Here is a 12,387-nt window from a genome sequence, read left to right on the forward strand (position 1 = left end):
TTGCGTCCTGACCACAACCAGCTGTAGTGACATTGCTGAATTTTTCTTTTTAAAAATTGATTCTGTAAAATTTGGTATCATACGCATTTCCAGTACCCAAAGTCGTCGTCAAGTCGTGATATATAAGATATTACAAGCCGCTCAGCGTCTTGGCCAGTGGTTGTCGAGAAGAAAGTCCCCACGACGCGAGCCCGATCTTTCATCTTTCATTTCTATTAAACCATTCGCACCTCTTGCTTAGGGCCCCCTCTTACCAGTCACAGCTCCAACGGCAAGAACCTCGATCCTCGCAGCGTAGAGTCTCATCACATGGCAGACCGGATCACCCCATATGACGTCTCGCAGCTGCTCGTCCGTGACGACCTGCGCCACGACACCCTCGTTGAGCCGCTCTTCGACGGTCTTTGTTCGGCGAACTCGTGCATCAGGGTTGCCGGACCGGAGGACCACGAGCCGCCCCGCGTTGCTCAGGGTACATGCCGGGACTTTCCAGACTGTGTTTGTGCGCTTGGATGAGCTTGATGACTGAGAGGAAGATTGCTTCGAAGATGATGATTTTCTGTCGCTAGACTTGCTGCTGGTCTTTGTTCCCGAGGAAGAGCGCGGCGGCTTGTCCTTTGGAGTTGGTGCTGCAAAGAGCTCAAACAGGCTCTTGACGTACGCTCTGTCAGCGCGAGTGACGGGATCTCCCTCGTTGATGAAGCTCAGGAACAATGACTTGCGCAGGTCAAGCCGATTCGGTTTCTCAAGTGGTCGGATCGAGATTGGCGGCGCTCCAAACGTGACGCAATGCACGCGCTTGAAGAATGACGTCAGATTGTTCAATTCAGAGGAAGCCGACTTTGACGTTGAGAGCATGTGCATGTACAGCAAGGCTGCCACGGCACCACCTGCGCTGTGGCCTGTGATGAGCAAAGAGTATGAAGCTCTACGAGGATCTTCCTCGAGCATCTGGCGGAGCCGGGCTGCCACGGGAGCAATCATTTTGCGGGCTACTTTGAGAAATCCGGCATGGCAGAAGTTGCTCGCATCATCCTAGTGCCATGTCAGCATAGGGGCAATTTTGTCAAGACATGGTCCACCTACCAAGAATCCTTTCGGCGAAGTCGGTGCCGTGTTGAGGTTGACTGACCAATCCATGAAACTCGCAGTACCACGAATAGCGAAGACGATTGTGTTAAGGTTGTCCATAGGGACAGACTTTATGCACATTGCCTTCGCCCCCGTCTTCCAGTCGGCATTGACGTGCGCGTTGCTCTCGGCGCCCGTGGGTTTCTCGTAGACTCGTTCAGAGTACTGTGCCGCCAGGCAGAGCAAGGGATATGTCGGAATGTAACTACAAGGTCAGGCTGTGAGTACAAGCTTACGCAAGGGCCGTGAGGAAAAAGGCTTACAGTCGCAATGGACGCAAGTCCATGGGAAGCCTTGAATTGGCATAGTACTCGACTTTAGAAAAGTATCCTCCTGGCACAATGGAATCCGCCACGACAACTGTCGGTGCGCCTACCGCACCTTTTGATCTGACGTCCTTTGCTCTTGACTCTTTTGGGGTTTCTTTGGTCTTCTTGGATATTTCTTGTGATGGGGTGGCGACTGGCGGAGGACCTGGTTGCTGGTACATGAAGAGAGCATTTTCGTTGCCGGTGTATGTATCGCGATCAATGAGAGAGATGACATCGTTGAACATGCCAGCAAACTGGTCGTACATTGCAGCGCTCTGGTTCAGAAGCTGGGAGCCATAAGAATGCCAGCGTGGGAGTCCGTCGTTGAGGTGGTGTCCGGCAGTTGTGGGCATCAACTCGGTTGCCAGATTGGCCGCGGAGCCTAGCTTGAGCTTACTGAGTGCTGTTGATGAGTTGCTATGCATATAAGGGCTGGTCGGGTATTGCAGAGAGCTATTCTGAGAGGGAGGCGGACTCAGATAATAATGCTGGTTTACAATGACGGGAGGCGTTGTTGGTTGAGCTTGAGCGCCGTATCTACCAGAACTCGGTTGAGACTGAGCACAAGACTGAGGTTGGGGCAACAAGAGCCCAGCAGGGCATGGCGGCCCATGGTGATGGTGGTATGGTGTTGACGATGGGAACGGCGGAGACGGCTTGCCAAAGTGACTCTGGGCATGGGGAGGACCAGCTATAGGATATCCAAGATGGTCAACCTTGACGGGGGCCCGGGGCTCATGGGCAGGCCGTTTCGGCTTCTTGTTCATGTCGAAGAAACCCATGATGTATCGTCTGGCGAACCTCGTCTACGGTTGCCGGACCTTAATATTGTTGTGTGGGGTACTTGAAGCATCTAGTTAAGCTCTTGTTCGATTAGTGAAGTGACGCCATCGCAAAGGGAGAATGTGTGCTCTATGACGCATCGCAGCCGCCGCTGGCAGTTGGAAAAAAACATGAGATGAGAATGTAGAGCGGAAAGAGATGTCGAGAGGCGACAAGGCCAAGAATTCTTATCACGAGGCTGCTGCGCCTGGCGGGACCTCGCTGAGAATCGTCACTGCAGGCGGGGGCCTCTGGCGCCTCGGCCACTTGAACACAGCGCTCAGCCGCTGGAGGACGCCTGCCCAGCAGTGTCATTGGCTGCTGGGGCAGCACGGCAGAGCCAATGGGAACATCTCGTGCCACTGCAGCAGCAGCTAGCCAGTCTTGGCGGTTGGTGCAGCCAGTGAGGGCTGGCGCGGTTCCTTTGTTGCAGCATTCCTGATCCCCTTTCGGATCCCTGCTTGCCACATGCCTGCACGGCTCGGTTTTCGCCCCAGATCGTTTCTTTCTTCCAGAGGGCGGGTCCCATGTAGCATAGGCACTCCTTGAGGCTCGCAGATGGCTTGGAATGCTCCAGAGTGTCTTGTTGGCCAACGACGACTGCAGTCAGTCAGTGCAGAGGGCAATGGTGGGGCTCTTGTGGCCGCCGCGGGACCCCCTGTTTGGACCCTTGCCGTTCTGGCCGTGATGGCTGCAGCCGGAGCTCCCCTTTTGCTGGCCACACGCTGCGCGACCTCCCCACGTCCCGAGCATGATGCAGCTGCTCCCGCATTGGCCTGCAGGGATCCAGAAACGTTCAAGCGACGACATCTCCATCTCCATGCTTCGCGCGCCCGCTGGTGGGCTGTTGCTTCTCCAGCAGACACGGCGAGTCTGATTTAACCTCCTCGCTCCTCAAGGGCGTCCTCAACAACTCGTGCTCAGCCGGAGAGACTACTAGTATCCGTCTCTGTCGGCCTGGCTCATACTGCGATTACACCTCCACCGACACCTACAAGCAATGCTTGGCTCACGGCCAGCATGGATTTCGTCAGTCTCCAGCCGTGGCTCCCTTTGTCGACCGTCTCTCCTGCTGACAACCTTGACGTACATCTGTAGTGGACGCGCCTCATAGCAAACACGCCGCTCTCGGCACGGTCGACTGCCAAAGATGCTGCGCGGGATCCCGTCAGGCGCCGCCAGCGCTTCGAGAAGGAGTACAGCAGCCTCCTGCACACCTGGCGAGTGTCCTCAAACCTCACAAAGGATGTCGACGCTGCCGAGACGATCGAGATGCGCCTGCAGGAGCTCACCAACATCCTCACCGACGAGTCGCGGCGGCCCCTTCCCCACCCATGCATTTCGTTCTGCGCTACGAAGAAGATCTATGTTCCGATTGCCAAGATTGCGACCTCCTCATACAACGAATGGATCATCAAGGAAGCCGTGCTCTTCTTTGCCACACTCATCGAGAGTGAGGAGGAGGCATTTGTGGAAAACGATGAATTTGCCGCCAGCTTGACCAATCTGCTGGTTCGCATTACGGGTCAGAACAGCATCCGGCTGGGCTCTGACACCGAGATTAGGGTCGTCGAGCTTGCGTTCAACATCACTACAAAGATTCGTCTCGAGCCTGAGATCTTGCCAACCTGGTTCAAAGCAGCCAGCGTGCCTACTCAAGCTGGCCCTGAGAAATTCAAAGATGATCGGGAGCGCTTCGAGGGCAGGTCACAGAAGCAGGACTTTCCGCTCTTCTACCTGCTCATGGACTACATCCACCACGAAGGCAAGATTGGAGACTTTGCCCGGACCGGCCTGCTATACGTCATTGAGGCAGCATCGAGCTCGGTATCCTTGGAACAATGGATCGTGGAGAGTGACCTGTCGACTTTGATGGCGACAGGTCTCGGAGCTCTCTACAGTCAGCTCAGCCGCAAGCTTGTAATTGACCACCCAACTCAGGACCTCCCACCTATCCTCGCCCTGTCAGACTACCAACACCCAGAGACCACGCACGAAATCGTCAGCTCCTGTAACCCAGATTTCCAACTACACTTGGAGACCTTTCTTTCTCATCTACTTTTCTGGCAAGATGTTCTCAACCACTGCCGGTCCCTTGAGATAAAGTCAACCCTTCTAGAGCATTTCCAGATCATCTTTCTTCAACAACTCCTGTAAGTGTGGCAGTGCGATTTGCCCAGAGTTTCATGGTGTGCAACGAACTGACCACGGGACAAACAGATATCCTTCGCTCTTGGAATCTTCAGACGTGGACGGGGGTTCGTCAGTAGCTGTACTGACTTACCTTCGTCGTATCCTTGAATCGCTTGATCATCCCGACATGATCAATCTCATTCTACACTACCTCTTGGCGCTGCCTGACAGGGACAGTTCGAGGACACTGAGCACCGAACCATCAGTCAGCGCAGCGCGCAAGCGCAAATCCATGGACTTGGCGAGCATGATGGCCTCGAAGGTTGAGTCCACATACGAGCCGTTACTCTTCAATCTGGTCGACCTCATCCAATCTTGTCTCAAGTCTAAAAACCAGCAGACCGTCTCGGTGACTTTGCAGCTGCTTGCAGCGATACTTAAGCGGCATCATCGCTACGCCATTGTCACGCTGCTACACACCGAGGCTGTCAACCCCCAAACATCACAGCGGACGGTCGGCGCCCACCAGCAAGAGGTCGAGTTCATCACAGCCCTGGCAACGTCGCTGGGCGGGCATCAAGACGTGCTGGATGAACTGTACGAGTCGATCTTGAAGGATAGCATGACGCGTGTCGAGAGCCATCCGTGCTCGTTGAAGTTGATAGCCCCACAACTGGCCGCCACGAACCATAAACTCCCAGCTGTCCCAGAAAGTGTGCCTGGCGCACCGAGAGAAGTGCCTCCGCACACCCTCCGCCGGGAGGACCCCATCCTCAATTCGATGATGGACATATTTGAGACATTCTTCATCAACTCCGTTGAGACCAACTTGTCCGTCACCGAAGCCTTACTGGACCTTGCAGTCTGCGGGCACATTGGCATTGAAGGGTGGTTGTTGCGCCATCCGGCAAAGTATATATTCGATGGAGCGATCGACGAGGATGAGACCGTACCCGAACAATCGTCGAATGGCGACAATGACGCAGAGGAGGACGAGGTGCCTGAAAGTATAAGCGAGCTCGACACGTTGAAGGCTATTGCCAAATGCCGCCGATACCCAAAGTGGCAGGCCTCGAGCCTGCCTCGAACCCTCCGTACGCTCGAGTCACTGGCCGATCAGGTCGAACTGTATAGGCAGTCTATCCCTCGCTTTGATGATCTCCTCCAACAGAGACGAGACGCCTTCCAGACAGCGGATGCCGCGCTTGCGCCAGATCCTCCACCAGTGCCGTCTAAATCGGTCACGCCTGGCCAGGACCAAACCCCGGTGGATGGTTCTCGTGCAGCGTCTCCAGCCCGGCCTAGTGCGCTTGAGGGCTTTGCTCAGAGAATATTTTCCGAGTTGAGCACGCCCACCAAGAGTCGATCGGCCAGTCCACGTGGGAGGGGAGACGGCACGCTGGCAAGTAACCTCTTTGGCACACCCAACAAGCCTCTGCCAAGCACACCTAGAGATAATCGGCCTGAGCACGAAACACCTACTAAGGGCGGCAGGCTGAGGTCGCTTTCGCCTGCTGTACATAACGATGGTAACAGCTTGGATGCAGCCGCGAAATCCATTCCGGCAAGCCAATTGGCAGCGTTTGCAGCCATTGATCAGGAAATTCTTGGTCGCAAAGTCGGCCTCCCATCCAAGAGATTGGAAGCGATACCCCTACGCTTCAACACGAAGAACGCTACAGAGGACTCGTCAAAAGTGGACGCCACGGGAGATGATGCACAGAACTCTGATCCTGCCACGGCTGAGACGGTCCAGGCTCCAGTAACGAATACTGAGGAGTCTGATCAGCCATCACAGCCTACAAAGCAAAGTGGAGATGGAGAAGATGAGATAGGCATTGCCCAACCATCAGGAGCGAGCACGCCTGCCGGTGAGAAGGAGGTTACAGTGTCGCACGTCATCACCAACGTCATCGTGCTGCAGTCGTTCTTGTTTGAGCTCGCTGGTCTGGTTCAGGTCCGAGGCAGCCTATTCAACGAGATCAAATTTGCTTAGGTGGCAGGCTAGACTAAAGGCTGTGGATTTTGCCTGTCATTGGCTTTGTAGGACTCTCAGTGGAGGCCGCTTCCACTGCGACTTTTTGATGGCCAGGTGGTGTGTATCGTCGATTTTTCTCTTCTTGTCTGCGCGTGATACCATTCATAAATAGATATGATTGCTAGTGCTGGCGATGCCAAAAGTTGCAAGAACAACGAGGAACAAAACCTCTATGTCAATCGCGCGCCGCTGAACACGGGATTTCTGTCTGCCACTGGCCACCTGCTTTGAATACCACTACGCGTCCCCCACTCACACCTCTAATACCAGATCGTTTCAGACAATGCAGTGTACACTTTGGAGTTCCATTTTACGTAACCCGTTCACCTCTCTCGTCTCGGCACTCCTTGGCAAGGCTTCTCGTTTGCGAGGTTTAATCTAGTCAATAGAGGAGGTCCTACGTTTCTAGTTGAACCCGATGACACCCTCGGCCACCAAGAATGGCGACTCCTCTGCATCCTCCTCCTCCTCCTCTTGCAGCTGCTGCCGCCGCCGCCGCTGCCGCGGGCCCACATGCCGCCAGACGGTCACTCTTCGCCCGATGATGCCCTGGCCCCCGACCCCGATCTCGAGGGGTGCTGGGAGTAGTGTCCTTTGCTGCTGCTTCTGCTGCGGCTGCGGTGTTTCTGGCTTGAGAACCTGGCTGGACGTGGGACTAGATGTTGTTGGTGGTGGTGGTGGTGGGGAAGAGGAAGAAGAAGAAGAGGGGGAGAGGTTGAGACTGAGAGAGTGCAGGACGGGGCTGGTGGTCGGGGAGTCGAGCAGGTTCCCCGAGGCGTGGATATGCACTGTGAATATCTGTGCCTGGTGGTGGTCGTCGTGTTTGTCCCAGGTCAATTGCTTTTCCAGGTTTCCTGCTGCTGTTGCTGATGATGATGGGGATGATGATGCTGCTGCTGGTGGTGTAGAATGTGCTGATGGGTGGTGTTCTGATTCTGGCTCTGAAGTGGCAGGCAGGGTGGAAATAAAGGTCATGTGCGTCGCCCAGTTTCCCGTGTTGCTCTGCCCGACGACAGGCTTCTCGGCGGTGATGTCTGGGCTGTTGTGGAAGATGAGAGAGCCCGAGAAGGGCACTGTGTCTGTCCGGCTCTTGCTCTGTCGTACTGCTGCTGCCGCTGGTGGCGGTAGCCCACCCTCGCTGTCAAATTTCGACTCGACATCGCAGTCCTCCTCGGTCCGGCCTGGGGATAACGGCGGTGATGGCGGTAAATATGTTCTGCTTGCCCGGGGGGTTTTGGGGTGCTGTAGCGGTGCTGCAAGTTTCCGGGTTGTGCCTTGTGTTGACGGCGGTGGTGGTCTGAGAACCACGAGGGCGCCGCCTAGTGACGCCCTGGGAGTGTTGCAGCTTCTTCCGCACATATTTCCAGTGTTTCTGACGAGTCTGTTGATTGTCCCTGGTAATACTGATGGTGGCCGTGGCTATGGTGTTTAGAATGTCGTTCCAATTCAGAGAAGACTTTCAGTGAATGATGGTGATTTTTTCTTAAATGCCAGGACTTGAGGATGTTGTTCTCTAGTCTGCTGTCTATTGTGCTCTAAAACACGTTTGTGTGGTTTTGCAACCTTGATGGCTGGTTGGGTACGCGTGCGTGACTCAGGATAGACAGACACCTTGGTGGACAGTTTGTGTATGTATGTGCCTGCACATCGGTCTCATTGACGAGCGAAGAGGATGTCTTTTGTAGATGGGAAACCCCTTTCAGTGGCTACTCGTGCTGTGATCAGCAATGTACAATCCCTTTACATTGAGCATGTTTTGATCGTGTCATCAGCGGCCTGGTCACCTGTGCCTCCAGCATGTACTTTCAGTACGCTCCTCAAAGTAAATACAGTACGTACACTAGGTACAACTGCGAAACAAGCTCACGAGGAGAGCGGCTGAGACAGGCCACCAACAGCGCACCTTGACCAATCAGCAGTTGCAGCAGCCACTGGTTAGTGCTCAATTGGGGCAAAAGGGGGCCCCAGCACGGGCACTACGCCCATGAGCAAGTTTGCGTTGTTTGAAGCCAGTTTGCGCACCATTGCTGCTCACCACCAAAAGATCATCTCTCAGAGGACTCTGGCACGTGCGCCACACCCTGCGCCAGTCAATCAGTCTAGACCTGAGGGTGCAGCAGCGCGATCCGTAAATGCAGCTTGGGAGGCTTGATGCTTAGCGTGCCAGGCCTCGCTTGAACGAGCACCAGCAGTCTTGCTACACCGCCAGGGCCTGCCTACCTGCCTGCCTGCCTGCCTGCCTGCCTGCCTGCCCACAGTATGCGATCTGTTTGATCTTTTTGCGTCGTTTGTAACAAGGACCGCATGGACAGACCTATTTGGAAGGGGGGACTTGAAACCTGTTACAACCACGAGGCCATGGTTCTCTTTGTCATCTGAGAGATACAGTGTAAAACAGACTCCGAACACGCAACTAATCGCACACGGTAAGGTTGACTAGTTCGGAGTAGAGTATACAATGTGCTTGCTCATGAGTCGTCGCCTTACCAAACGGGCGTGGAGTTTCAGAGACAAGGTGTGGGCCAATTTGGTGGTTCTTGGGTTAAGAATGGTGGGTGCAAGACACTCTTGGCAACTGTACAAGAAGCGAAATCGCCACGATATCATCATCATTGATACTGTTTCGTAAGCAACGTGTTGTTCTGGGTTACGTTGATCATCAAGCATTCGTGTGAATGCAAAGCCAAATCCCGTCACGGTACATCATGGTTTGCAACTTCGTATTATTCAGCACAACTTAGCTTTCATCCTCCTACCCCCAATACAACACGGCCTCCACAAACTTGGACACGAAACTATGAAAAGGTAACGATGCTTCTTCATCTTCAAGCAGTTGGGGTCTTGAGCTCCCAGCTTTCGAAGCATCCAATTTCATGTGTCAAGCATCCAAACCTACCCGTTCGATGGGCTCCTGCCATATGCACGCCGCGGCCGCCCCTTCGTTCACGTCCGGCTGCTGGACATGCACTCCTCAATGAGCCGAGTAAAGCAAAACCAAGTCAACTTGAGACGACAGATGCTTCCTGTACCCGTCCATCACGCTCCAAAAAAGCAGACAGAGTTGCCATAATCTGTGCTAGTCCTCCAAGTCTAGGACTATGAGACAACACAAATTATCCCAAATGCAATCAACCGTAATCTCTCGGTCCTCCCTCCCTTTCGTCCACAGCAGGCTATTATTCTCTGTGCCTGCCTTATGCTCTTTTCAGCACAACTCTATCGCACCCCACAACCAACGGCGTTCTTCCCGCTGCCGAGGTCAGCTTATGCTCCCAAAGCTTCGTCTTTATTCACCTTCGACCAGATCCAAATACTCAAAATTCGCCCAAATGTTTTACACAAACTTCGTCAGGCCAAGGTAAAAAGAAACAGCTTGTAAAGAGATTAAAGCAGTTAGACACACATATTCTCTCTCTCTCTCTCTTAGAAATGCCGTCCTCAAAAATGAAAACCCTGGCCCTCCTCGCCTTCCACCCCCCTCTCAAGAGCGACCACCCTTGCCGACCCCCCATAAAGGTCCCTTTCCATGCGCCAATTCCGAGGGCGGGAGGAATTGGCAGCTCCACAGCGCCAACGACTTCGTTAATATCAGCGGCAAAGGGGGGTGTGGGGGGGGGGGGGGTGGAGCAAGGCAAGCTTGACTTTACTGGACGTCTTGATATATCGCGTCTCTGTCAGTTCTCTCGACATCACGGACATTTCTCTCTTGCGAGGAAAATTCACCACACACACATACAGACACGCAGAAGTACCCATCTTCACTCAATAGAGACACATGGCCGAAACACCTGCAAGCAAAAGAAAAAGACGACTCCCAACCAGTCCGCAACGCCATCACTACCGCCGCGGACCCTGCTGCTGTTCTTACTACTTCTCTCGTCCCCGCTGCGTTCATTCAACGGCATCGGCACTGGCAGCACCTTTAGCAGCCTCTAGAATCTTTTGGCCGAGCTGTTAGTTGGTTGAAATGTTGCGCAAGGAAAAGGCAAGAATACCTGGAGCGTGACTTGACTATTGAGAGCACTCCTTTGGGAGTGTCAGGTTTACAACGAATCTCCACGCCAGACGTATTGGAACGTCCCAGTTAAGGCAGAGTCGCCCGTAGCTTGATACAATGAGTGCTCTCGGAGACGACAATTTCCTTTGAAGATGCAACATCAACACTTGTGAGCCTGGCAGGGTGCCCATGATGTTTTGCCACATCCGAACGCCTAAATCTCGTCCTCACAAGCTTCCGCAACTCTATCACCGCGACCTCTTGTCACAGATTCTGCGGGAAGATCAACGTTATGTGGTGTATATATGCTCTGTAATCTCTGTTGCCAGTATTTGTCTGATAACAGGGACAGCGTCTTGTTTCCCAATGCATATAGTACTTCCGAAAAGCACTACTTTAGTAATGGTGCTCATCGCGGATCCTCAAATAGCCTCCCACTCCATGGCATTGACCATGAAGTCCCAATCCTGACTCGAGGGGGGTTCACTCGATGGTTGCAATTTCCCACTGGCCCTAGATCTGACTTGGTAGTCCTCAACATCTCTCTGTGCCATTTCATAGCCATGCTCGATGGCAAGTTGCACCGTCTGCAGGATCTCGTCGAGGTTGTATGACTCTAGCGGTGGGGGTGGCTGATTATACAATGGTTCATCATCGTCATCAATATACTTCCACCGGTTGCGCAGCTCTTTAGCTCGGAGCAGCTGCTTACGCACCGGGTCGATGCCAAAAATTGCGCCCAGTGGAGTCAGCGGACTTTCGAGGGCTGAAATCACATTGGCGTGATATCTGTGCTTGTACTCTGGCTTTGGCGGCTCGACGCTGCGCTCAGGCGAGCGGGTCTTTTTCGTAGTAGTCGGTGCGGCGTGGCGGTCGATGGCAACACCGTACACAGCAAGCAGAGACACGAGGGCCTGTTCCAGCAAAATGTAGTACTCGTAATAGTCGAGCTTGAAGTTGATCTCGTTTTCTTCAATGTCCTGCTGCGAGAGGCCGGCCCTGCTGGTTGCCTTTGCGTACCCAAGCTCAAGAAATGGCATCTTCCACTTAAGACGCTTGGCCATCTTAAGAAAGCGCGAAAGGTGACGCTCATCACACGAGTGGAGCTGGTCCTGGTCTCTGGGAGAGTCTGTGGTGCTGGAGAACTCTGATGGGGACGAGCCGCGTGAAGAGGCGAGTCGGCGTGGCCGTAATAGGCCAGGACCAGTCGCCCAGCGTGATGCAGAGAGACCCTTATTCTGCTCCATGGCTTGGTGTCACAGGCCGTGGCGTAGTCGAAGCACGGAAGCGCTACACGAGAGATTGTGACACGGGCGACAGCGCGCCAAGCCTCCAAAAGATGGCGATGCGCCTATACAAAGATCACTGACGGCTTCAAGCTGTGCTACCGTTGTTGCAAGGCGCGTTGAGCAGGGGCCAAATACAAAGCTCGTGATGGCCAAAGCGGACAGACGTTGGTGGAGCGCTAACGTGGCGTGTGTTCTGCTGCACGAAGGCAATTGCAGCACTGAATTCAACTGCGTGGCGATGTTCGACCCGTCTCCAAGAAATGAGCGATACAATCATTGGCAATGTTGGATCACGAAGTCTGGTGGTGGTATGTAGATGCCAGGGACAGGATGTTGGAGGTGGGCGAGCAGCCCGGGTTTGGTTGGTTGGTGCTGTTGGCTGCATGGACGATGGCGTGCAGGGTTGCGCCTGCCATGCAGATGGGCCCTTCCTGCCTGTATGCTCAAGTCCAAATGGCAGAGCCCGATTGATATGATGGCAACCACTTCAAGAGAGGAAGACGGCCGTCATCTCCTTCAGACCATGGAAGACACGCGTTCCACTTGGATAGACACGCTGGCTCGATTCTTCTGGGCATTCCGATCTTTTCAGCTAGCGGGTTTCAAGCGGAGGCGCGCTTCCGGTCGATTCTCTGACGCCGTCTTGATGGTCCTGGCCCTGCCTGC

General features: G+C 54.1%; 4 protein-coding genes across 4 annotated transcripts; 2 read left to right on the forward strand and 2 right to left on the reverse strand.

Moving 5' to 3' along the window:
* Nucleotides 1-18: 18 nt before the first annotated feature.
* B0I36DRAFT_407300 (Alpha/Beta hydrolase protein) lies at nt 19-2,224 on the reverse strand (the record flags this gene model as incomplete). The annotated part of the gene is made up of 3 exons (XM_046161838.1): nt 19-1,035; nt 1,087-1,336; nt 1,395-2,224. The coding sequence occupies 3 exons, from the start codon at nt 2,222-2,224 to the stop codon at nt 238-240; spliced, it is 1,878 nt and encodes a 625-aa protein (XP_046013581.1). The 3' UTR covers nt 19-237.
* Nucleotides 2,225-3,284: 1,060 nt separating this feature from the next.
* On the forward strand, nt 3,285-6,393 carry B0I36DRAFT_361523 (Retinoic acid induced 16-like protein-domain-containing protein; the record flags this gene model as incomplete). Its single annotated transcript, XM_046158492.1, has 3 exons — nt 3,285-3,293; nt 3,363-4,417; nt 4,485-6,393. 3 exons carry the CDS (start codon nt 3,285-3,287, stop codon nt 6,391-6,393), a joined length of 2,973 nt encoding a protein of 990 aa, XP_046013582.1.
* A 316-nt stretch (nt 6,394-6,709) lies between these two features.
* Nucleotides 6,710-8,047, forward strand: B0I36DRAFT_407314 (uncharacterized protein). The gene has a single exon (XM_046161839.1). It carries the CDS (start codon nt 6,854-6,856, stop codon nt 7,865-7,867), a length of 1,014 nt encoding a protein of 337 aa, XP_046013583.1. The 5' UTR covers nt 6,710-6,853; the 3' UTR covers nt 7,868-8,047.
* Nucleotides 8,048-10,655: 2,608 nt separating this feature from the next.
* On the reverse strand, nt 10,656-12,025 carry B0I36DRAFT_319970 (uncharacterized protein). Its single transcript, XM_046153484.1, has one exon. It carries the CDS (start codon nt 11,677-11,679, stop codon nt 10,855-10,857), a length of 825 nt encoding a protein of 274 aa, XP_046013584.1. The 5' UTR covers nt 11,680-12,025; the 3' UTR covers nt 10,656-10,854.
* Nucleotides 12,026-12,387: the final 362 nt, after the last annotated feature.

Source organism: Microdochium trichocladiopsis, assembly GCF_020744255.1.
Source record: "Microdochium trichocladiopsis strain MPI-CAGE-CH-0230 chromosome Unknown B0I36scaffold_4, whole genome shotgun sequence".
In the NCBI taxonomy this organism is placed as follows: Eukaryota; Fungi; Ascomycota; class Sordariomycetes; order Xylariales; family Microdochiaceae; genus Microdochium; species Microdochium trichocladiopsis.